We start from the raw sequence: 25,079 nt of genomic DNA, 5'->3' as shown, positions 1-25,079 counted from the left end.
GGGCTGAAAAGTCAAACTCAATTTAAAGAAAAGTCTTCTGTATATTGAGTAACACAAATAACAGAAGGTAGCCGACGTATACGATATCAATTTTTTCATATATTGTAATACAAATTTGGTAAACAAGTAGACCCTTTTTTCTGTGTGTCTATTTCCCTTTCTTCATTGACTGTCGAGAATATCGTGAATTGGCATATCATTTCAAGTCAATTAACTCTAAAACGTCAGAAAGTTGTCAAAGAGCGGCCCTTCTTGGTCTTCGTCTTCTTCTAAAATTTGTTGTTGTCACTGACAAAAAGAATGACATATTTGAACTTGAATGTATACTTTGAAGAAGTGATCTTTTCCTGCTGATTGATTTGTTGTTATATGATAGTTATATAGAGAAGAAACAAAATACTCTGTTCTGTTATTTACATGACGTCATCACATTCTATTGAATCTTAAATGATGTCTGTATCGGAGTAATAAAGCACCGTTAAGTATCACATCATCTCCGACCCATTAAAACAGGTAACTTTACTTACAATTAAAACGGTGATGTACATCCGCCTTAAAGGTTAACCGTTTTGTGAATAGTGCCTATAAACAGACTCTTTAGGGTATAAAGCAAATCAGGGGGATTGAATATGAATTGAAGGCAATTGTTTTGAAAAGAAATTCGTTTGGTGAAATTTGGAATAGCAGACACCTAGACTGTTCGGAAGCATTAGCCTACAAAAGGCGACACCGACCCAACCATCCTGTTTGAAATATATATGACAGGGATCTTTGTAAAGAACAATTTCCCGAACCAGCTAAGAAAAATGTGGTTCCCTATAACAATTGGCGAAGGCTTAAGCAGAGATTTCGTAAGAGGCGAGGAAAATTGGAGGAGGGGCTAGGGGCGTGAGGGAAGGGGAAAGGGTGTGGGGCTCAGCCTGTGTGAGGTTGGATAGGACAATTTTTCTTTGTACAGATAACGACAATTATCACAGTTATCACAACCGACTGCCCCTTTTATGGATGAATTAAAATGTGTTGAAACATAAGTCCACAAGTAAATGCTGTAAATAGCCATAATTGCGTAATCTTGATTTTTTTTTGTGCCGCTATAGGTTTTTTAACGTTATCACGTGGTCAGAAATGAAAAGGAGAATATATAGCGGTAAATTGAATTACATAAAAACTAAACACAAGAGGTGTAATAGATGGTGGCATAGTTCCTGAAGATACTTGTGTCTCAAGTGTCTCAAGAGACAATTATTAGATCTTATTTATGTGTATATATAGTTTCATATAACGTGACTTGAAAGGGAGTGAAGACTCGCGCACAAAGAAACGTCTGATGCCGGTAATCTGACCTAGTTTCGAATAAGGTGTAAGGCACGTGTTAGATACCACCATCGATCCCAGAAAATACACACACAGCTTGCTACCGTCGGTAATTAGACACTAGTGTACAGTCAATACATGCAGCTACGGTCAATACCCACAGCACAGCAGTGTACATAGCAGCGATGGATATCTCAGGTCCAGATGAAAGATAACAAGGTATCACGTTTCATTACTGTCTGCATTTTGTAGCGACAAGAAGAAAACTTTACTTGCAAGCAACGGAAAGTTAACTTCTTTCAGAGAGCGGCACGCGGTTTCAATGCCTTTAATCGGGATAAATCAGACAGTCATGTGACCACCGAATTCCTGAAGTATTATCCGTGAATGGGCTTGGCAGTGAAATTTAAAGCTGTATTTTGAATGTGGTTTCAACTTACTCAAGGAGATGTGAACTCGAACGCCATGATTATCATAAACCCCACCCCCTCCCGACCCCCACAAACTTTAGCAAATCTTCATCCGATAGTGTAGAAAAAGGTTTAGTAGGTTATGAGGGGGAAAGGGCGGGAGGGGGTGAGGTGCAAAGCTGTCACTGGGTCCAATTTGACGTAATATAGTGCCGACAAAACGTAATTTTGTTCTATAGTTTTCGGTAACATTTGCGTTCATATTTTCAATTTAAAAATTTGATATATAATAAGATAACTCTCCATGTTCCCAAACCGAGCCCACCCCTCCCCCTGTATTCCGTCGCTTAGCCGCCAATGCAGTGAATAAAGGATAGCATATACAACATTAAAAATAGTTAGCACTTAACGTTGTAGTTATAAACCCAAAATCAATTTAAAATCGAGTAACATAAAAAAAATTCGAGTATCGAAATATTTAAAAAGTCAAGTTTAAAACCATATTTTATCAGGTTTCGAAAACAAATCGTGCTCTGCTTGTTAAAACGTTTTGAACCACCGGTCATTCCATTCCGATATTAAATCCAGTCAAAAGGTATACTATCATCGCGTATTAATTCAAACAAGTTGTCATTTACGTGTTTAGAGAACGTTGAATTGTTAATATAGAAAATCGGCGACATTTTGACAGGCATATTGCTACTGGAAATATTTAGTCTCATTTCGTATATAACTACACACTCCCCTATACATGTGAAAGTACGTGACTGTTGTATAATAAAACCAAAACTTATGGATAGGGATTTCAAGTGATTTTGTGTTTTTTTTTTGTGGCTTATTTCGCAAAATCTAAAGAAAACACTTCAAAAACTCAAGGTAATATGGAATGACAAGGATTTTGATTGATATTGTGTGAAGACACTGTAAGTAGAAACCTATATAAATTTTATACGACGAAACGTTTCATGGACAGGAAAAAAATCAAATGCCACTGACCTCGGCGAAAGATTATAGAGCATGCATTCACAAATTCGTTTTGATTTTCATCTGAATATACACATCCGAAAGTTTCTCTTTTAGGGAGAAGATAAACGTGACTGAGAGATGGAGAGGGAGAGGTAGAGAGAGACAGAGGAAGAGAGAAAGATGAAAGAATGAATCAAATTTGGAATAGCCTATTTGATACATTTCAGATAACCCGACCCACAACTAGATAAAAAGTACCATGTGAATGTAGTGACTTTAAATGTTTTTTTTAACATCATCAAAGTTGGGGTGTTTATATAGCCATCGCTTTTATCGTAAAATTTGACCAGCTCCGATTATTTATCAATTAACGGACAACTTGTTATTTGCTTTAATTTAAAGCAAAATGTGTTTCCAAGGGCATAGAGAGTTTAAACTTGACTCTAGTCCATATCGTTTCGTTCATCTGTAGATCCAGTTTTACTTGAATTTCGATTTCATTTGAAGTTTCGATTATCTATATATCCGAATGTATATCGAAAATGATTCTAAAGATTTATCATTATCAACCATGGAGGGGGTGGTGGGTGGCGGAGGGGGTGGGGGGGGGTCGTGCATAGGCACATTCCCCTCCTTTTGAGGTTTCAACAGCCTCCAAAGTAGCCCTTTTGGAAGAAATATATATTCATGATAGGAAGTGCTGTTTTGTTGAAAATAAATGAACTTTATGAATCGGAGTGTACAGAGGTCAATTTTGTCGTGGCGTGTTTGCAGTGTTCGTGTGCCCCCCCCCCCCCGCAAATCAATGTCACATGTCCCATCACTGCTCTTCAAAATTTGTACTTTCTCCCCTCTCCCCAGGTTGAACCCTTATTTCGCCTTCTCTGTTGTGCATATACTCACTCCAAGGAAACCTTAATATATATTAACACGTCGTGGCTTTGTGCAACTCTTCCTACATCTAAACAGACCTTTCACAAACCTTCAATATACCAGAACTAAGCCTATGTACCTCATACAGATGAATTATCGTGCAACAATTTATCATTCTTGTTTTATAGGCCTACGTCTTCAATCTCTTTTTCTCTTGTATTTAGAACCTAACTTCTCCAACAAAGAAGGAAAAAGTAAGCTAAAACCAAAAATCTGCGAAATGTTACTCGGTCAAGGCTGTTATTAAACGTTAAATATGTGCTCTTAAAAGATTATTAAAAACACAACAGCGTAAGATAACATCCGATTTCCCTTGTGTAAAATGAAGCCAACGTGTCTTCTTTTACAATTGATTAAAGTATATGTATTAAGTTTATATACCTGTAAGACAGAATAATATATAACAGAACCAGTATATAAAACACTGACTTCGAACGAGAATTCACGCCCCTGGCAATGACAGGATCTTGTGATATCATTAAATACATTTTATGGAATTAAAACTGATCACGTATATACAGACCTATGTATATTTGTGTCTGTATATATATATATATGTATATATATATATATATATAGTACGAGTACACAGTACTAGGTACTAGAAACACTAGTACCAAGTCGGATTCACTATAGGCCTGTCGCAGGAGCTGCCATGTATCGCCTGCATGATTTATATATATAGTCAGTGACTTAATCAGGATTTCAAAGGCGGGTGGGGGGGGGGTGGATTCCAAATGTTCCCCGACTGATTAATGGACGGGATATAGCTAGATAATAAATGCACGAATGAAGTTTGTTACTGTGTTGTCGTTGAATGCGCGTTCTATACAGGAACGAATGGGGGGGGGGTGGACGGTTTTGGCGATCTGGACACCTCCTCCGCGAAAACAAAAACAAAAGTTTAGAAGTCAAATCATGCATTCTAAGGAATAGTTAGACTATCAATTAGGTGTATAATCAGGTCTTAACAAAAGAGGGTATGCTAATAGGGACTTTTGAATTTTGCACCCCCTCTCTCCCGACTGACAGTTTTCCCCGACTGATGATAGCGTTGAGAACTCGCCCCCTCCCCCCCCCCGGCCCCAATTAAGCACGTCAATGTGTATATTGTTTGAAGCTATAAGGAGGAGAATAAAATATGAATATCGGGGGAAATATGTCAAATATGTCACAAATTTCTTGCACAAAACTGAATTAAAAATTAAATTGGATAACTCTTGACGTGTAATATCAGGATTTGAGGTTCCAAGTTAAAGCCTTATCTTTGCGTTGGGTTGTAAAATAGATATATGTGACCAATCCGAGTAATATTTAAATATATAGTGAATAGCACCTTTTATTATATATAAGGGGAAAAGTACATGATATTAATCCGGATTTCTTTGCGGCGTCAGTTTAGTCAGATACTAACCGTTTTATAAAAATCCGGAAATATTTGTGTCCCACAAATTTAATTATAATATCTTTGCGATGACAAAGGGAAAAAAGGGTTTATATATTGCCGTGCTATGCTTTCAGTATTCCTATAAGAGGAATGAATGTGATTAATGGCGTTCTAGATAATCCAGAGTGAAACAGGAAAATTTTGTAGAGGGAGCTATATAGCTCAAAATCTCTCAAAAGGTCAAGGTGGGAAAAAAATTGAATGTGCCGATGTAAGATAGCGCAAAGCCATCAGGTATCATAGAACATCAATTGATAACTTTTGATCTTTAAGCTCCTTCGACCTTGGTTAGTGACGAATTTAATGTGTTAAGTCAATGGAGCAATTAATCCTGATACGGCGTCCGATAAGTATAAAACGTAAACAAAGATGCCAGGACTTTCTCTTTAATGACTCTTTTTAGCTTTTGTCTGAGATGGATAAATTTCTACAAAACAATGATAACATATGTAAAATGAAAAGAAACACACATGTGTATAGGACTGTATAATGTCATGTATAGGACTTTATAATGTCATGTATAGGCCTATATTGAATCGAAGTTACGTATTCGAATTCTTTATTACAACGCTGCATAAACCGAGAAATGTCAAGACATTCTTCCCCCCAATGATCTGATAAACCAAATGTTTTGTAAAATCAGTTCAAATTGAGTATGTATAATATATAAATAGAGAACGTAATATTGAGGTGTGTCTGACCGTAATAAAATTGATCTGTACGGATTCTTACACCAGGAACTGACGACTGTGTGTCGTAATCCAGTTATGGCGAGATAGTGACGTCAGTATCGGAGTTATTTTAAGAAAATTCTTTGAGCATCCGTGAAATTTAATTTAAAAATTTTTTAAAAAAATGAGGGCGCTGCTTAATAAAATACGTATAATAATATTAATTGATTTTTATTTTTTTGACGTTGGTATTCTATGTGTTGTTAGAAAAGAAGATGGACAAAAATCTTCAGATTTCCTGTTTACACGGTTTTTTTTTTTTTTTTTTTCTGTGTCTATAGTTTACTATAATAAAGATTTGTTGTGAGTTTCACTACTGTGTTCGGAAACGGTTTTGAAAGGGAAATATGTTTGATGATCATATTCAAAACAAAGACAATAAAACAAAAGACACACAAACATCAAACGACAATCTCGTCTTATTAATTATTAATTATTAATGAAAGGAAATGAATAGTGAAGACGAGAAATTAGCTGCGTGGTTAAATATAGCAATGTTGCGTTTCAGTATATGCATTCTACGGAGTTAACAAAAAACGGTTTGGTTATGTTGATTTAAGTTGCTTCGACGGTTGTATAGTACACATTGCTTACGGGGGGGGGGGGGGGTCGATGGATGGTTAATATCGTATACATGCTGTGACATTCTCATTAAGAACTGTACACCCCCCCCCCTCCCCCTAATCTGGATTAAGAAATGATGATTGTGTATACGTAAATCCCCCTATAGACGTAAAATACTTTGAGCTGTTATCAATATTTTCAAAATAACGGCCCTGCAGACTACATACTGATAATTAGCTTATATGAAGTTAGGCAATTCTGTAAGCAAACGGAATATTCTTGTTATGTAGGGAAGGTTCACAGTGGTGAGAGGAAACAAAGGGGGTAATCGGGGAAAGGGGCTGGGGAGTAGCGAATATTGGTAGTACACTAAATTTGATGGATTAAATTGAATTATTAATAATATAAACACTGAAACTATATAAACATGACGTGGACATTTTAAGTGATGTAAGGTAAAAGTTGACGACTGTCATTTATCTGAAGCCATGAATGTTTTTCCTTATCCCTATAGGGCTTCACGTACCAGGTTTATTGTGCAGTCTTCTTAGGAAGTCGTAAATCCAAGATATATACTGACCTTAAAGAAAAGAAAACCCAGACATCGTATTTGCTTATATAAACAGAGATGTTTGCAAAGAAGAACTCCAAAAAGTAGCTAATTAAAATCTTAATCCCTCTGGGAGGTATCCTAGTTTGAAAAAAAAGTAGCGTATGGGGGTGAAGGATGTGACTAGTGTACTTAATTAGATGCAGTTATTTTAATTGTTTTGAATGCAAGATAAAACGGAAACAAATATAGAAAAGATCGCAGACATTATTTTTAAGGGGTGTCAGGTAACATTTACAAACAATTGTATATGTCAAAGTCACGGCTATATCATGTTTTCCTAAACAGGACTATGTATTTATGTATGTATGCTTACCAAAGCTGCAAGCTGACCGAAGTCAGTCTCTTAGATTCATATTTAACGTCCATGATTATGAATTGTCAATTGTCAACAACTCTGTATAACTGGACGACATACATTAATCTTGGAGTGACTCGAACTCGGGACCTTATGTTTGAAAGGCACCGGCGTTACCAACTGAGCTAACACTCCCTGCTAACACTATAAATATTAAATAGATGTAGTTTTCTCTGCGGTCTTTTTTTCCGAATTCATTCTCTATTAATGGTGCATTTACAGTCAAAATACCCGAAACCCGAAACTCACATTATAAAAGCCTGAACTATACTATCTTTAGTTTGACATAAATATATCATTTTATCTGAGAGAGGGAAAGAGTGAGGCAAAGAGGAGGTGGGGGGGGGGGGGTGGGGGAGGGATGCGTTCTGTGTTTATGTATCGCCGTCTATTCTTATATCCCACGTACGTTTTCTATATAGTAGGTATAGGTATACTTTCAACGATGAACTACCCTCCAGACCCCCTTCCAGTTTCAAAATCATTTAAATCATAGTCAACAGTATCCATAAAGCGACTATAGAGTCTCCCTTGCGTTAACTTTATGAAATATTTCAGTCTCGTTTCGAAATTTGCTCATTCAAATTTAATTATTGATCGCCAGTCAAAAATAGACATATTAACCGCCTAACCAATCTCCGTGCAAATTAAGCATATTTCAATAACACTTTCTAACATCGCTATACATAAACGATAATTCATTTAATAGAGTGACCGCCGACGTCTCCACATGGTCACTAAGTGTACCTTAATTACCACAATTTTGTTGGTATAACAATACTTCGTGTAGAATCAATAATAAGTTAAGATATAGGTTTCATATGTTGTATCCGTTCAGAATTGAGCCAACGTTGTTGTAGGTACATTTTCTGATGATCGAATTCCCCCAACAAAATGCCACTTCTCGACGGAAAGTTTCTCTCCGAGGGAAGGAAGGGAAGAACGTAATGTTTTTTTTTTTATGTTAGGAAAGCAAAATCAATTCCAATTTTTGTCGTTATAGTATAGATCATAGACGAGGTATAATATTTACACCTGTTTGTAAAGAGTTTTTCGAACCATTTCTGTCATACGTAGCAGTCTCGCTGCTAAGAAATATAACAAAGAAACATAACAAAGGAATATACAAAGGAATATAACAAAGGATTATAACAAAGGAATATAACAAGGAATATAACAAAGGAATATAACAAAGGAAGTGTATAGGATGTAACAGTATCGAGGGGAAATTCGTGAGAGATGAAAATTCGACAGTGCTAAACTGTAGTGTTATCGTTTCCTGTTGCGACAGATATCAATATAGAAATAGATGGAAATACATATTCGAAAGATCTATGAAAACGTCTCGAGTATTCTTCTAATTTTGCAAAGGTTATTAGTATAAACACTGCATTCAAAACTATGTAGGCCTATATAGAAAATGATTAAAAAATATAAATAATTCAACAAAAAAATGACGCGAGTTGTTTTATAACATCTATACGCATTTCTGAAACGTATTAAGAAAAGTTTAGGACACGTCTCACGAATGTTTTATGATGATGATGATGATGATGATGATGATGATGATGATGATGATGATGATGATGATGATGATGATGATGATGATGATGATGATGATGATGATGATGATGATGATGATGATGATGATGATGATGATGATGATGATGATGATGATGATGATGATGATGATGATGATGATGATGATGATGATGATGATGATGATGATGATGATGATGATGATGATAATAATCCTAATAATCTTAATGATCGTAATCATATACAAAAAACAAAAAGGATTGGAATTGGTCAAGAAGGGATTGATGAATGAAAAGAAATATAAGTTTGATTTCATGTGACCATTTTTTCCACACTATCTAGCGTAAAGTGTTAAGAATTATATTTCATTTCAACATTTCTTCATCTTTCAGTTTGCAGACCACTTTTCGTATTTGTATTTCTCAAGTCGCCGTTCAAGTTGTCATTTTGCGAGCCTGAGTGGATCGCAAAGTTTAATATATCATTTCTGTACTTAACATTCTGGCGGTTATGACCTATAGGCTGGTTAAAGTGGTTCTTTAAAAACGAAATACTTTGTAAATCAGTTTTTAATGTTCATCTTATTATCCCAAACGTTCCAACATTGGTACGAGAATTGGCCACGAATTGACCACAGGTATATAAAAGATGTCCTTGGTACCACAGTTAATCTACGCAGTACTAATTTTAGGTTTAACCCTATATGTTATATTTAGGGTGAATGTGTGTGGCGGGGTGGGGTGGGGAGGGGTGGGGGTGGAGATGTGTGGGAAGAGTTGGGGGCAGGTTTGACGAGATGGTGGTCAGGATGGAGATACAGCCAAGGGCTATTAGTTATTTCAGGGGCCAGGTGAAATATGGAATTAAGAATTACAATGTTATCTCATCTTTATAGCATAGGAGGGATGACTTCATATTTATCCCCGATGCCCCTATCTGGCTCATAACGCCAATGGGAGCACTCAAGGAGGTGAAAGCTGGTGAGGGGGCTACAGTCATACAGAATCCTCTGTTATATGTTCGAAAATAAGGGGATGGGTGTTGCGATGGGTGGTGGATTCACATTATGTAAGGTATCTTTCCGGCATGCAGTATGAGATAAAGGGTGACTTAAAATTAATGTTTGTAATATGGTTGTTTACATTTTATAATACTAGGTAAGAGTATTAGGTAATAATAGGTATTAATAATAATCAGGAAGTTAATTTTACGACGTTTAAGCGACCACAAATGTAGGAGAAATATGAAAGGGCTTATGGATTACAGCTTACACGTCGGTTGGCTTCCAATTCAACATTTTAAATCAAATTTGGAATCTTTTCAATTTAGAAAGTCATTTCAGATGGGAAACCCGTAGATTGCTCTTGGATGAAAAATCCACCTTACTATGACCTGGCTGGGTATCGAACCCGGAACCTCCAGATTGTTAAGCCTCATTGCTTTAAATGCCACCGACTGTTTCCACTTGGTACTTTTAAATAAATTAAATACATATCAAGAACGTAACATGATATACATGAAATTAGTAGATAAAGTTTACATATCCGCTGATCATTTGAGGCCTAATACACTAGCAACGAAGAGATTGTGCTTGGATATTAAGAATTCATAAAGCTTCTGTCCAGTAAAGTATGTTAACCTAGTTTTCATTTCATTTTATTTTACTATCAATCAAACTTGTCACATTTGTTGTATAAACTTTGACGTGTCATTTCATCTGCTTGGATCAACGTCATTAATTTCATTAGTTTGCTGTTGATCAAGCAAGTGGTTATACGATCACAGACGCAAAATGCACTTGAACACAAATTATAAGTTTGTTATTATTAATGTCAAGAGATGAAGAAGTTATACTGACCAGAAAATGAAATTATTCATAAAAACTAGCAACTTTACTCGATATATGTATATATATATATATATATATATATATATATATATATATATATATATATATATATATATATATATAGATATAGATATAGATATAGCTATATATATATATATATATATATATATATATATATATAAATATATAAATATATATACAAACAAACATATACAAACAAATTTTGATAAAGATAATGGGTCAAATTGAAGCTTCTGCCCTACGTGCTACACGCTAAGAACGATGTAGCAAAAATTGCCCAACATTGAAGAATATAATTACTAGAAATTGGGGAAACATAGCACGTGAAACTTTTTTAGCATTTTTTGCTTAACTGTGTTTAGCACAGGTGTTTCCTAAACTTTTGGGTAACATTTTTCTTAAAAATTGGGCAAAACTTGAGTTGCTAAACTATGGGCAATGTCACATTTACCCAATATTTATGAATATTTTTACCAAAAAGTTTAGGAAAAATCTGTGCTAAACACAGTTCAGCAAAAAGTGCTAATAATTCTTACGTGCTATGTTTCCCCAATTTCTAGCACTATTATATTCTCCAATGTTGGTCACTTTTTGCTACAGTTGATTTTTAGATTATACAGCAATTACAAACATGCAAATCAAATCACAGAATGGACCAAAGTAAGTTTCTGATTCGCAAACTGCTTTATTTTTCACTTTCTCTTAAGCAACATTTTGCAATTTATACAATTTCTCTTGCAGTTACTTATTCTTTTGTTTTCTATCTTGTGATATAAGTTTTAAGTGTATCTGCACATATATAATATGAATACATAAACATTCCCCAAAAGAATTTATCACTTGGGTTTAAATTGAACAAGCAAAAATGTGATACCAAAAAATTAAAAATTGTTATCATTCACTGTAAAATGTAGCCTGTAAATTTTGTAGAGTTTGCAAGTAAACCAGGCCTGAAATCTTTGACTAACATGGCAAGAGTTTGATGATGTTAATGAAATTCCTTTTCATAGTGAGGTCATATAAACCCTTATATCGTTGTTGTTGTTATTATTATAACTGTTTATTTTTCAGGAGGTGGTAGATGTTAAGTGACAGTTTTAACAAACATATCTAACAATTAAGTTTTCATTGCAATGCTAGGTCAGGAAAATCTCAGGGCCTGGAACACAATACATGGAGGGCTTTTGAAATTGAGCTATATATATCCAAATGCTTCTTGACTTTGCAATCCCTGCATGTGCAGGCAGAGTACCTAAGTTTTTATAGCCTCTGCTGATGTCAACTTATGATATACTTCATACCTCATATTAAGTATCTATGCCTAAATAAAGAATTCATCAAAATAACAGGTTTATCAATACCACTCTATCTGAGGACTTCAAAAAACCCAACAACAATATGATTTCACACGATACTAATTAAGAAACCAATCAATTAAACAACAATGTTGACCAACAAAACCCACCATATTCCTGATGGTCAGAGACTTGAATCATTCATGTAGTTGAACTAATAAATCATTATATGGTAATTACATGTTATGTTGATCAAACTTACAATGTATAACCCATGAAATATCTTTATGCTGACTGTCGATCAAGCTAATTAATTGTAATTAACTATCATACTATTTGTGATGTCAAACTAGTCAGTCATGTAGCTTACATAATAAATCAGTACCAACATGGCAATGGTAACCAAACCAATCAGTCATAAACAATGATACATAATATCACAATCAAGCTATTCAATCATAATCAACTGCTATATTAATAATAATATTCAGGTAAACAATTCAATCTTAACCATCAAACTAGTCAAGTCATGTTGAATGAAAGTGATAAACTAACACATAATATTCATGAAAAGCGAACTTAATCATTACAGCAAACAAAGTCCATTATAGAACTTACAACAGAAAAGTTACAAACCAACACAGTAGAACAGGGTTATCAATGCAAGCAGTTACACGTATAGCAGCTGGTGGTATAATACTTTACATTGAGTTGTAATAGGCACGGAAAGCCTTCACAGAGCTTATTTCCTTTGTGATAGCTGTGTTCAACTCATAAATAATGCTTTGCAGAAATTGCCATGATGCCTCACAGTCAGGCTGATACTCAATATCGAACACAAAGTGCATCTTGAAGCATGTGTCAATGGCTTTCAACAGTGAGGTTGCTGGTAGAGCCTTTCTCACAATCAGCACAAAAAATTGACGAGACTTCTGCTTCAAGTCCCAAAGAACTACAGTAAATGGCTGTGGATGTACCGTTTCATCTATATCTCCACAAAAGGACTTGATGTTTGTCACGTTCTGTAATGATAAAGGATGTATAAATCATTCACATAAATGCTGACTGAAAGAGAGACACAGCTGACCAACAGACAGACAGACAACAGACTGATGGCAGATATAACGATGGAAAAAGTGTAGGCCAATAATTTATTTCACGATAACCATAATAAAGTTTTGTTATTAGCATAAATGAATGCATATCAGACAAATGGCTTACTGATATTGGCAACTGAGTAGACATCACTGTAATGAAAAACATTGACAATACTAAACATTTTGTGACACCAAAATTCATGATATCCCCTGTTGACCGATGATACCATCAAAGATATGAAAAAGCTTGTGATGCTGACCTTGAAGTATCAATATCTACTAACTGTGTAATAACAAATAATGCTACAAATATTGTGAATAAATCTTGGTTTAACAGCATATTGTGGCATATCACAAGTGTAGCTTCACATGGTCATAGGGTGCCAGCAGATTTGCATAAATATCCAGCCTACATCATCTATGAACTGAATGAATATTCAATACTTACAGATCGGATGTCTATGAATGCCTTTACACCGGCAGAAACTGACATAGATCCTCTGCCCTTCTTTCTCTTGTGCCGACTCTGAAATACATATGGCAGAGCAAAAAATCCAAGTTCCTCTTCTGTCACTGTCAAAACGCAGAAAATAAAAATGTACATATAGACTGTTACGAACTTGCAGGGTTTTATAAATAGTTGCATAAACCCCTTGTGAGTGCACTGCCCTTAATCATGGGTTGCCATTTCCATTTTACTGCAGGGATGGGATGCCCAAATTTTTAGGGGTGAAAAATATATGCTAAAACATAAGTCAAAGGCAGTTGATTAAGGGAATTGCTCAATGTGTGTGTCTCCTGTGTGTGTCATATGAACCTTGAATTTACCAAGGTTTTACAATTGGTAATATAGACAATTACATCCTTCTTTTCACACACAAACACACCCATACTTCATACTATTAGTCAAAAGCTGTTTGTCTAAATTTTTCTCCTTTGGTAACATTACACAAAACTTTTTTACTGGTTTGTGATGCTTAATCCAACTTACAAAGTGTGCAGTCCCAAGGAAGTTCTTTCATCCATCCTGGAAAGTTCTTTTCCGTATATGATAAAATGACCTTGCAGACAGCTGGCCACTTCTCATACAATTTTTCTGCTGATTCTGGTTGAAGTACTTGGAAATCTTGTTCAATCTGTATATACATTAAGATGGGAGAGTAAAGAAAACTATTCACTAAAGGAGAGCATTTGGAGAATGGAATGGGAAATAATTTGGTAAATCACTGATTGCACTGACGTAATGCTGAGGTTAGTGCAATGTCAATCACACAAAACTACTAGAAAGACACAATGCAAAAAGGCATTGAGAAACAAGAAATTGTAGTTAAAGCACATATCAGGAATTTAGGCATGAGAAACCGTTTTTCACCTGAAGGCTAACTTGCCATTCGTTCCAATCGTTCAAATCACAAATTGGAGAAAGTAGACCATAACTACATATGTTTGCAGCATTTTCTTGCAGAATTGGTGCATTTAATCTTTCAGCTTTGACTCAGCAAAACTGTGTATTCATCTTTTTGGAGAATACCGGTTAGTCTTATTTCAGCTTGTCACACTGCATATATCTGTAGGCCTATATCTAATCCTTCATTTACCACCCCTGTAATGATGTGCATGAAGCCTGAATGAATTTGCAAGGGCAGCCAAAATGTAACGTATTACAATAAGACATATATTTGTCTTCCAAACTCAACCATTACCATTTATGAATTAATAGCACAAACCTGGTATCAGGTCATCAATGCTCCAAGATGTTGGAAACATCTACAATCCTTACAAAATGGGTCAAACAGCTATTATCAAGGAATGTTCTGAGTCAATCACTGTTCAGCACAATATTCTTAAAAGTTATGTTAAAGTTGCATTCTTTCTATGCTCCAAGCAGCTTCAAGAGCACTGTCATTGAGACATAAGAACCCTCCCATTCTCAACAGCTGTGACTTAGAAAACAGCTACTTCCATAAAACATCACAAAAGTTATGCTGCAGAGGTAGAAATTAATGAACAAACCCATTCATCCTAGTAGCATTTACAATATGCTGACTTTTCAATACTTACCATGCCTGGAAGTAGTATCTTTGGATACTCCACAAGAGCTTCTTTGAAGCCTTTTGATTTGATCAGTATCTGTCTTCTCTTTGCTGTCTTTAGCATGTACTCTTCCATAGTAGCACGTGGCTGCTCATTATGTTGAAGCCACGTCTTCATCTTTTGGGTGTCCTCCTCAGACACAGAATCATCTGAAATCAGAATGCAAAAATGCATAGCGGTTTTAATTAGGTAATAATAGGGTTCTATGGTCCACCTACAACTAAATATGAGATCTGACTAAGCTTCTAGTTTTGAGCACATACACACATGCATATGCCCACGCATACACACACACACACATAAGCCACTATGAATGCATATGCTTCTCTTTACATTGAAACCATAAAACTAAGTTGTGATGAAACTTAATGTTAGCACCGAAATAGACAGATACTATTGGTTGAGGAAAGCATTTCTTATTGTAACACTACTTTTTGAAGACAGCAATGTGATCTGAATGTAGTAAAATTCAATGCACAAATTTTTCTTATATTAACACCCCACTACCAGGTTACTCCTATTTGCTCATCCATCCAGGCTTTTTCCAGATATTAATGGAGTGCCAAGATTCAAATCCCCAAGTCCACCTTGAACCCCTCCCCCCCCCCCCCCATTCACATCAACATCAGGATTAAAAACTGTGTTAGTGTGAAACATTATTCTTGCAGCACAATGAATCTTCCTTACATATCAACATGTTCACTAAAAATTGACCAGCCAGTTGGGACCCCCTTCCATCTACCAAGAGAATAAAAAAAACATTTAGAAATTGTTCAACTGCCTAGTGCGGGTGAATTTTCTCATTCTCTACACTCCCTAACAGCTCCTATAACCCAAGGGGATCAAAACCTTTCATAAACCTATGGAACATCCCAAGTTTGCAGTACAATAATGCTTTCTTATCAAGGTTCTTTCTTTATTCCCCCACCCCTACCCTCCACTGGTGAGGGGCCCTTCAATTCAGTGTTGACTAAGTTACTCAAGTGTTTCACACTCACCAGTGTCTTCATCATTATCATGCTTGCCTTCTAGTGATGTTGCTTCTTCAGTTGTGCTGTATTTCTTCACTCGTTTTCTACTGTATTTAAGATGCTCTTCCAACCATCCGCTCGCTGGTCTCCCACTGGTGCTTTTAGTGTAAAATGCCTCCTGTGAAAATGAAATACCACCAATTTCACAATTAACTATCCCAATCCCTTCAAAAATTTAAACATATCTGCAATAATGTGTTTACTACAATAATTCCCTTTTTACTTGACACTGGTTATCAAATATTACTTGATGTTTTGTAAGTATGCCCACATTTGGTGCAAAATTTGAGTCTATTTGGATATTTCCTGTGGCAAATCCAGCACAGGGGGTACAATATGCACCAACAGATAGTGTCACTCTGGCTTATAAGTAGATAATAACCCCCCCCCCATCCACACACATCCATTGGCCCCCTCACACTAGTTTTTGTTCCAGTTCCGGAATGAATGCCATGTATGTATTTTAAATGACCAAGAAGAGCTTCTACACTTGCCTCTTGTAATGTAGCCAGACACTTGAAGCATACTAATAACATGATAGTAACTATAAGTAGTAAAGTAAAGTATGCAGAAACAGTGGTCATAATACTAACATAGCTTTTCAATCTGTAGCCCAACTTTTGGAATCAGCTCTTTCAGTGAAGTTTCATCAAGAAGTTTGAATGATTCAAGGTCGATCTCATTGTCTGAAAGAAACAACAAACAAGAAAGAAAACATTATTACTTTAACACCTATTCATATTTATGTGAATAATGTGATCAAAACAATTTGAGAAAACTACTGACCAATGTTTGAAATTGGTAACCTAGGTGGCTTTAAAAGACCAACTGAATGCAAATTAAAGAAAACATAGACCACCATTCCTGTAAATACTAACAAAGCACAAGCCAACTCCTGAATAAAAAATCAAAACAAGCAAACTTGTCAGCTGTCCATTTTTCTTCCAGAGATGTGCCCCTGTCGGGCGGTTCCACCCAGCCCTAGGAATTTCCGCCTGGCAATTATTAAAAAATCCCGCCCGGCGCTTTATATCTACTTGGTGCGGGCAAATCTCTACCGTAGAGGCCTACAGGTATTCCTGATAGAAAATTCAAAATTCTACTTTTAATAGTTTCTTATAATTTTCCAAAAACCAATCTTATTATCATGATAGTCATGCAAACTACAATAACAAACTTTCATAATGCATCGGTTCATATAGTTAGCCTACATAGGCCTACAATCGCCAACATACTTTGCGCGTAACCAACCTACTGCTATTGTAGTATTGTACGTGTTACTATTTGTCGCACAGCAGATTCATAATCAATGAAACAGAGCAGTCTCAGTTTAATATGCAAGTTCTATTTGATTACACTATACCTATTGTGCACTGCGCTTTTGAGGCTAGATGTACAACAGCGAAACTGCTGTACATAGTAGGTTTGGATTTTGACTGATTTTGCCAATTTATCAATGTAATCTAAACACTATATATTAGATAGTTTAATAAAGAAATGTTTACATCAAATCGAGGAACAGACTAGGCCATACAGGATGAAAACGGATTGGGAATTGAAATACTGTAGCAACTCACAATACTTAACGGTTTTCAAATAAGTACATGATTTATTCTTAAACTTACAGATTTTCCTTAAAGAACTCGAAGAACGGGTAATTGTCCTTTTCATTCACACAATGTCGGCCTAGGTCAAATGTTATACAGGCTTGAGCTTTACAAAGTGGTCATGCATGGGACACCCCCTCCCTCAGTGGCAGCAACTTCCCAATAAGACTAGAGGAAAATAACTAAACCATAACTGAGTGGTGATATAGCATACTTGCGGTAGGCTGGGCTATGGCCTGGTCCTATGTTGGACCTCCAGTAATCCAGCATAGCTAGCCTATTACAGGTCTCAATTGCAACCTAGGCCTAAGCAACATTTCAACTGGTAAAAACTCTGTAACTAGGCCTAGGCTAATCATGGTGTTAGGCTCACCAAATCATCACTATCACAAAGAATGAGTACGAAATGTCTGGCCAAGACTAGGCCCTTGGTGCATACTTTCGGTGGAGCGTGACCACAGTTTCTGTGTACTAGCCTAGCCCATTATCATATTCATAACATAAGACTTCACATTACATCTTAACACTAATAATACCTACTTGCTTAGCTAAAATTTAAAACGTTACTGTTACTACTTCTAGGCTAACGTATATGCCTACAACAAATAGTAACGGCGACCTAGCCTCGCGTTAGGCCAACGGACGGAAGTTAAAATCGTGTATGCCGCACATGCGTAGTTTTACGGTTTTGGCGAAGGAAATTACAAATAACTACCTTCAAAAGTCTCTATTAGCTCATCCATTCCCCATCTGGTGAGAACTGATTTGACTTCAGGCTCTGACATGATGAATTACGGCCATAGAGCAAGTATTACGACAAATCACCGTTCGCTTTTCGGAGCTTGAGACTGCGCACAGGTACGGTATGGCGCGATTGCAGTGCAGAACAATGAAGGCCAAACGAATTTGTTGCACGCAACACTCTTTGTGCTCAACTATTTGGCACAAACCCTTTGCTAAGTGCATGAAGCAACATTTTGCTTACAAACATAGTAATTGACTCTCAGGAGTTGGGCAATTTTTGCCAAAAAAATTATTACCCAACTAAATTTGCCCAACAGTTCTTAGCGTGTATCCGTTTCAATTAGCCATGACAACCAATCGATGATCAACAGACTACTGTCTTCTGTTCCTTGCCTTATTATTTTGTTTCTCAAATTCCGAAGAAATGTCTACAGGAACTGCTCAATTTGTTGCGTCCCTTTAAAGAAAAAAAGGACATGTTTATAAGTAAGAAAGTCACGAGCCGCTTACGGCCAACAGGTGAAATTAACGTTAACCGGGTTGTTGTATGAAAAAACTGTGTTATCTAAATACAAATTAAGCTAGACCTTTCGCTGCCGCCAGGCAATATAGAAAAGGCAGACGGCCAGCGCTGCAGATTCGATTGGTGGAGGACAAGGTCAGGAGAATATGATGTGAAAGTAAGACTTAACAGCTCGTCGATTTTTAGTTAACTTTCCTATATGAAGCAATCATGATTAGAAACTGACTGGGCATTTATTTACACACACTTGAAAAGTGAAATAACGATCCTTAACAGTATAGAAATAAAAATTTCAACCTTCTTAAATTAACAACAACTATATATAAAAAAAATAATAATAAAATTTTGTTGTGACTGCATTTTGCAGAATGAAAACGCAATGTGTTTTAATCATTTGGCCGGTTATAAAACATCGTGTTTATGTTAGTGAAAAGAATGTCCTATTATTGAAATGGAAGTTTTGAAAACGCGGTTTTTCATATGTCTTTTATATATAAATAATACGTATTAAATTTATCGTTTGCCGAAGTAATGAATGCAGGATTCGAACGGCGTTGTAGGTTTATTCTGATAGTTTCAACTGTATTAGTGGCGTACCTGGGCAGATTATATTTGGAAAGGAATGGTAAAATTTCCAGCGCAACAATACATTCAAACGGTACATGAATCTATTCATGAAGGCAGTTTGTGTGTTTGGATTAAGGCCATTTGGCTATTTGGCTCTTTATAGATAAATTGTATGTATGTATTTTAGATCCTTCTCCTGCAAGCAGGAACTTGCGAAGAAGCCATCATTGGCTTATCAAAGCCGCAAGCTGACCGAAGTTAGTCTCCTACATTCATATTTAACGTCCATGATTACGAATTGTCAATTGTCAACAACTGTAACTGGACGACATACATTAATCTTGGAGTGACTCGAACTCGGGACCTTATGATTGAAAGGCACCTGCGTTAACCACTGAGCTAACACTCCCTAATGTTGATGAATAACTGGAAAATGTGTAACCTATACAGGACGTCCATGCATGGAAACTTATATGAAGTATGAAATCAGTTAAGCGCAAAAAAAAACGTTATCTAAGTGACTTCTTTCTTAATTTGGGCTACGTGGTTTAACGTATATTAAATCTAATTATTTCCAATACAAACAGTGAAACCATGAAACAATGGAAAATAACGTAGAACATTTTTCAGTGGATAAAAGTTGCGAAAGATTATCGACGTGACCATAGTGACATATGAATCATATATTCCTACAGAACTTGTACTATTAATATTTCTTATTTTACTTTTATTCAAGAAGTTACTCTAAGGCTGATCTGTTAAGGAAAAAAACTCATAAAAATTGCAAATATACGTACTCTTGTGCGTCGCATATAAGAACGTTAAATTTGCTGTCGAATTTACAGCAAAATTGCTCTCTCGATTGCTTTCTATTTTGAATGAGTTCCTTACAAATTCAAATTTCAGTTTACATCATTTTTTGCTTCATTTTTTTTCATTTAAGAACTATATTATCATTAAAAGCTAATTTACTGAATTAATCTTCTCTATATACTTTTTGACTGGTGCATAAAATGTGTCTGATTTAATAATATAATGACTAATATTATCATATTTATTAGTCAGTGACGTGAGCACAAGAAAGTATGTAGTCCCCACCTCCATCGCAGTTCGGGGAAAACTGTTCGGTTGGGGACTCAAAAGCATTGATTAGCATAAACCTTGCGTTTAGGCCTAACTACAGACCTAGCTTATAGTTTATATATGCAACTCAATGCACCATTTGGCCTCTAAACTCCCCTACTGGGTGTCGCACACACCTCTCACCCCTTTGGCTCCACCTACAGCCCGTCCATAAAGGTTCATATCACCTACCTTGTTCGGGAGAAATGTCAGTGCAGTTTGGTCCCCAGTCTCCCATTTTCCAACTTTGAAATCCTGTGCATATCACTAAATCATGCACCTTTGTGACACAAACGTGCCAAATTTAAAAATCTTCATTTCGAAAACGACATGTAGAAATACCATTTAGCCTAATTATCATCGGGTTTTGTAGAATATATTCCTTTGTCTCTAGCCCTGCACCATAATTTATGTACAATAAGCTAATCCAAAAAGAAAGAAAAATGTATGGATACTTCCAATTGACAGACGGTTAATAAAATTCATTATGTCCTTACAAAATGGACGTCAATCAATTTTTTTTGTATTGGTTAAAACTAGTTCCAGAGCCTAAGGACATATTTATTTGATGCTATATTCAAGACTCATTGATTTGATTTGGTTGTATTTGATTTGATTTGATTATTTTACCGAAATAGAGCAGATAAATTCGTGAAGCTCGTAACTGTGATTACTACATACAGTTATGGACAGTTAAGGACGTTAAATTCTTAGATTGATTCCGTACGAAATGGTAATAGGAAGAGAAAACGTTGTCTTTGTTAAACGCATTGTTAATGTAATATAGCGCGATGGGTGATAGTACGCAGATTTTGGTTCCAAAAATCACTGAAACACAAGATTATATTTGTCACGGTTAACGGCTTTCATTATTCAACTAGAAACAGAACTAAACATACATCACCCTACTACATTTAACAAGTTCATACGATAAAATACATTAATATTAAAGGAAGTCAGTATAGGCCCCAAATTACACTAGCACGCTATAATTGCTATAGAAGTTTTCAAAAAGTACTTTCCAGGAGGTCTTTACTCTCCGAATTGTTCTCAGACATTTTTAAGGAACACACAAGGGAGGACGGGCGGGGGAAGGAGGATGGCGGGGGGGGGGGGGGGGTGCAGTGAGGTTTAGACCCCGATGTTTATATTTTCCTCACTTGTTACATTGAGTGTGTCAACTTTCACAGATTACTAGGCCTATATATAATATCTGTATTCTGAAGGCACTCATTCCAAATTCAAATGTAAAATATTCCCTTTCTCGAATGGAGCAAAACGCCAAAAAAAAAAACATTAAAACACAAACACTCACTCCTCCATTATTGTACTTAATGAAGAAGTACTCGCTTTCAATTACCATAATCAATACAAATTATGCAAAGTATTAAAAAAAATGCCGTCTTCAAAATTGGTCTAAATGTAGAATAATATGTGTATTATTTTCTCAGTATAACGAATGTCATATATATTCATTTAAATGGTTTACAGTTGCATTAAGGTATATACGTATCCACCTCCTGAATGCTGTTTACTACTCTATTGGGGGAGGGGGGGGGGGGAGCGTTAGCATTCTACTAATGGACCATGTCAATACTTAATCAATATGGATTATCATTTTATTGGCAAGAATTGAAATATCCATCATGTATTATTGCGCAAAATATCGGTTAAAAGCGACAAAATTCTACTCTTGGAATTAACAGTCATGCATGTTATACGTTATCTGCAAATTCACAAATTGGTTCCAATTTCAACGTCACGTGTCTTTCTTCTGTACAAGTTGTTAGCATGAAGTCTAAATTTCAAGAAAAACTATGCTTCTGTATACTTGGAAACATTTATTTTTCACTAATACGTCGATTATTTTTTTTTAATGTTTTATATATACCATATCGAGTATTAATGTCACATTTGGCGTACATGGGCGTATAGGGGCGTAAAGGGGCGTAGCTGAACTATTGTTTTGAAGGATCCAATGCTTTTCTAGGAGGCTGGCAATATATATATATATATATATATATATATATATATATATATGGCAATATATAATATATATATATATATATATATATAATATACCATATAATATACCATATAATATATAATATATATATATATATATATTTATATATATATATATATATATATATTTATATATATATATATATATATATATATATATATACCATACATATATACCATACCATACCTTCATATCATAACAGTGATTTGCATAATAACCTCAAGTGAGATCTATAACATTTCTTTAAAAAACCATGAATTCTTTCACACGAAATTACAGCACAAATATTGTTAACAAATATCTTCTATTTTACATTTCATTTTTGTTGTTGCTTTCATCAGGATTAAAGTTGGATTCATTCGAGTAGATTTGGGACCAGCATTTCACACTTGAAATCAACAGATTTTAACATTTCACTTTTTTAACGGCTGCCTGGACGATTTCGTTATATGATACAACCGATGCGGAAGGCAAGGTCATAATACACGCACAGAAATGAAAGTTCTTCCATATACCTTTTACGATACGGCAGTCGGTAAGTCCATTTTGTTAATTTCTCTTCGAAAAATTATGACATCATTAGATATAGATATAGATAACAAAAATGAAGAAAAGCATGTTATATCAGCATGCTATTTTTAACATGACCAAAACAGGAATGAAACAAAAATGATGGGTGCTATTAGCTGCCTGTTATCTTCTGCAATATACTACATTTATCATTTAAGCCTAAGGACACGTTATAACTAACTGTCCATAATAATGTAAGATATACGTTAGCTGTGAGATTTGGTGTAAAAGGAAATATAATGACAACAAAGAAAAAAAACCCGTGAAGTATGAAAATCACATTGCCTAAGACCATTTTCTTGCAAATCCCTACTGTTTATGATTTGAAAGGAAATCTCTTTAGAAAGTACAACAAACCCACTCAGAGAATAACCCTATCTAAAATGACTCCATTTGTTAGAAAATGTGTTGTTTCATGATGGTTTTTATCCATCTTCTTTCAATTCAAAATTACATCCTCTCAGTTATGGAACGCGAAAAGGGAAAACTTATTTCGTTGCTAAGTTTAACATAAGTTTAGACAACGACGTAAGTTTAGACAACGGAAGTTTAGACATCAACGTGAGTTTGAGCAACAGCATGGTAAAACAGCAACAACAACTTTTGTTTATACAACAACAAACTTAGCTTAGACAACGAAATGAGTTTACCCTTTTGGCGTTCCACACTCAGTGTCATTTGGTTATGAATATAAGAAATACGGAGCAATGTGTAATAATGTTCGTCGTTAATAGATTTGAATAGTATACCAAGTGACATTATACGTATTAAGAAATATTTTCGGTGATTATAAACATAGCATATACCAACACATACATAGATGTATATCATAGATAAACTGTATCATAGAGCAACTTGAGAGAACATGATGAATACTAAATGTATCGCCAAAATGTGAAGAAAAATACTAAAAAGCGGTAGTTTTTAAGATTTTCAAACTTCGTGTCCATTTCGTAACATGTGATTATATGGCTTTATCTCGCTGTTGAATCTTCTTGAGACACGCAACAAGCACTTTTTCACAGTATCTTTCGTCACAAAATTCATTTGCGATATCGTAACTTTTTTTTTTTTTACACAAATTTTTATAAGAATTTCAGTTTAAAGTTATCATGGTTGGTTGGCAACAGTATTTGTGACATTTTAATTCATTTAATTCAAAGTAAGCTGTTTACTTTTGGTCCTTAAATTTGACCAAATATACCAAATATCACTCAAAAGAATTTTGCAACAAAACAAACTCTGGCATCCTTCGAGATTGTGTCCCTACATATGAATGTTTAATGATTGAATAATTAACAGATTAATTATTAGAGTTTAAATCAACGCCGAAATTGAAACATTACTGTCAAACAACTGAACTACATTGATGTGGAATTTGGATTTTTTTTTTCTTTCGAAATAGCAATTGAAAGAAGAAATTTGTCAAAATCAACTCACAAAGCTACTTTAAGAGTTATTTACCCCGACATTCCTTTGTTCAGGTGGGGTGTAAATTAATACAGAATTTTAGCGTAGGTGTCACAGCATGTTGTAAATTCCCATTGTTGCCATACTAAATAATACGTCTGCAGGTTGTCTGATTACTAAACAGTTATCTATGCACATAGAGTTTAGTACAACACGCAGCAGTTAATTATTATTTACTAATTCTCTTTGGA

General features: G+C 35.3%; 1 protein-coding gene and 1 long non-coding RNA gene across 2 annotated transcripts in view; one reads left to right on the top strand and one right to left on the bottom strand.

Annotated features, from left to right (window-relative positions):
• The window catches only part of LOC139964790 (uncharacterized), a 41,124-nt gene that overhangs the window by 13,728 nt on the left and 2,317 nt on the right, over positions 1–25,079 (top strand). Inside the window, exon 2 of the long non-coding RNA XR_011792090.1 lies at positions 23,190–23,383. This is a non-coding gene — a long non-coding RNA (uncharacterized lncRNA). The remainder of the gene's footprint in view (positions 1–23,189; positions 23,384–25,079) is intronic.
• LOC139964869 (uncharacterized) lies at positions 11,219–18,651 on the bottom strand. The gene is made up of 7 exons (XM_071966924.1): positions 18,582–18,651; positions 16,853–16,945; positions 16,227–16,424; positions 15,196–15,377; positions 14,126–14,270; positions 13,583–13,707; positions 11,219–13,059 (listed from the first exon to the last, which is right to left on the bottom strand). Exons 1-7 carry the CDS (start codon positions 18,649–18,651, stop codon positions 12,739–12,741), a joined length of 1,134 nt encoding a protein of 377 aa, XP_071823025.1. The 3' UTR covers positions 11,219–12,738.

This window comes from Apostichopus japonicus, chromosome 23, assembly GCF_037975245.1.
Source record: "Apostichopus japonicus isolate 1M-3 chromosome 23, ASM3797524v1, whole genome shotgun sequence".
Taxonomy (NCBI): Eukaryota; Metazoa; Echinodermata; class Holothuroidea; order Aspidochirotida; family Stichopodidae; genus Apostichopus; species Apostichopus japonicus.
The sequence above is the reverse complement of the archived record's forward strand: the minus strand, read 5'-3'. Positions and strand labels throughout refer to the sequence as shown.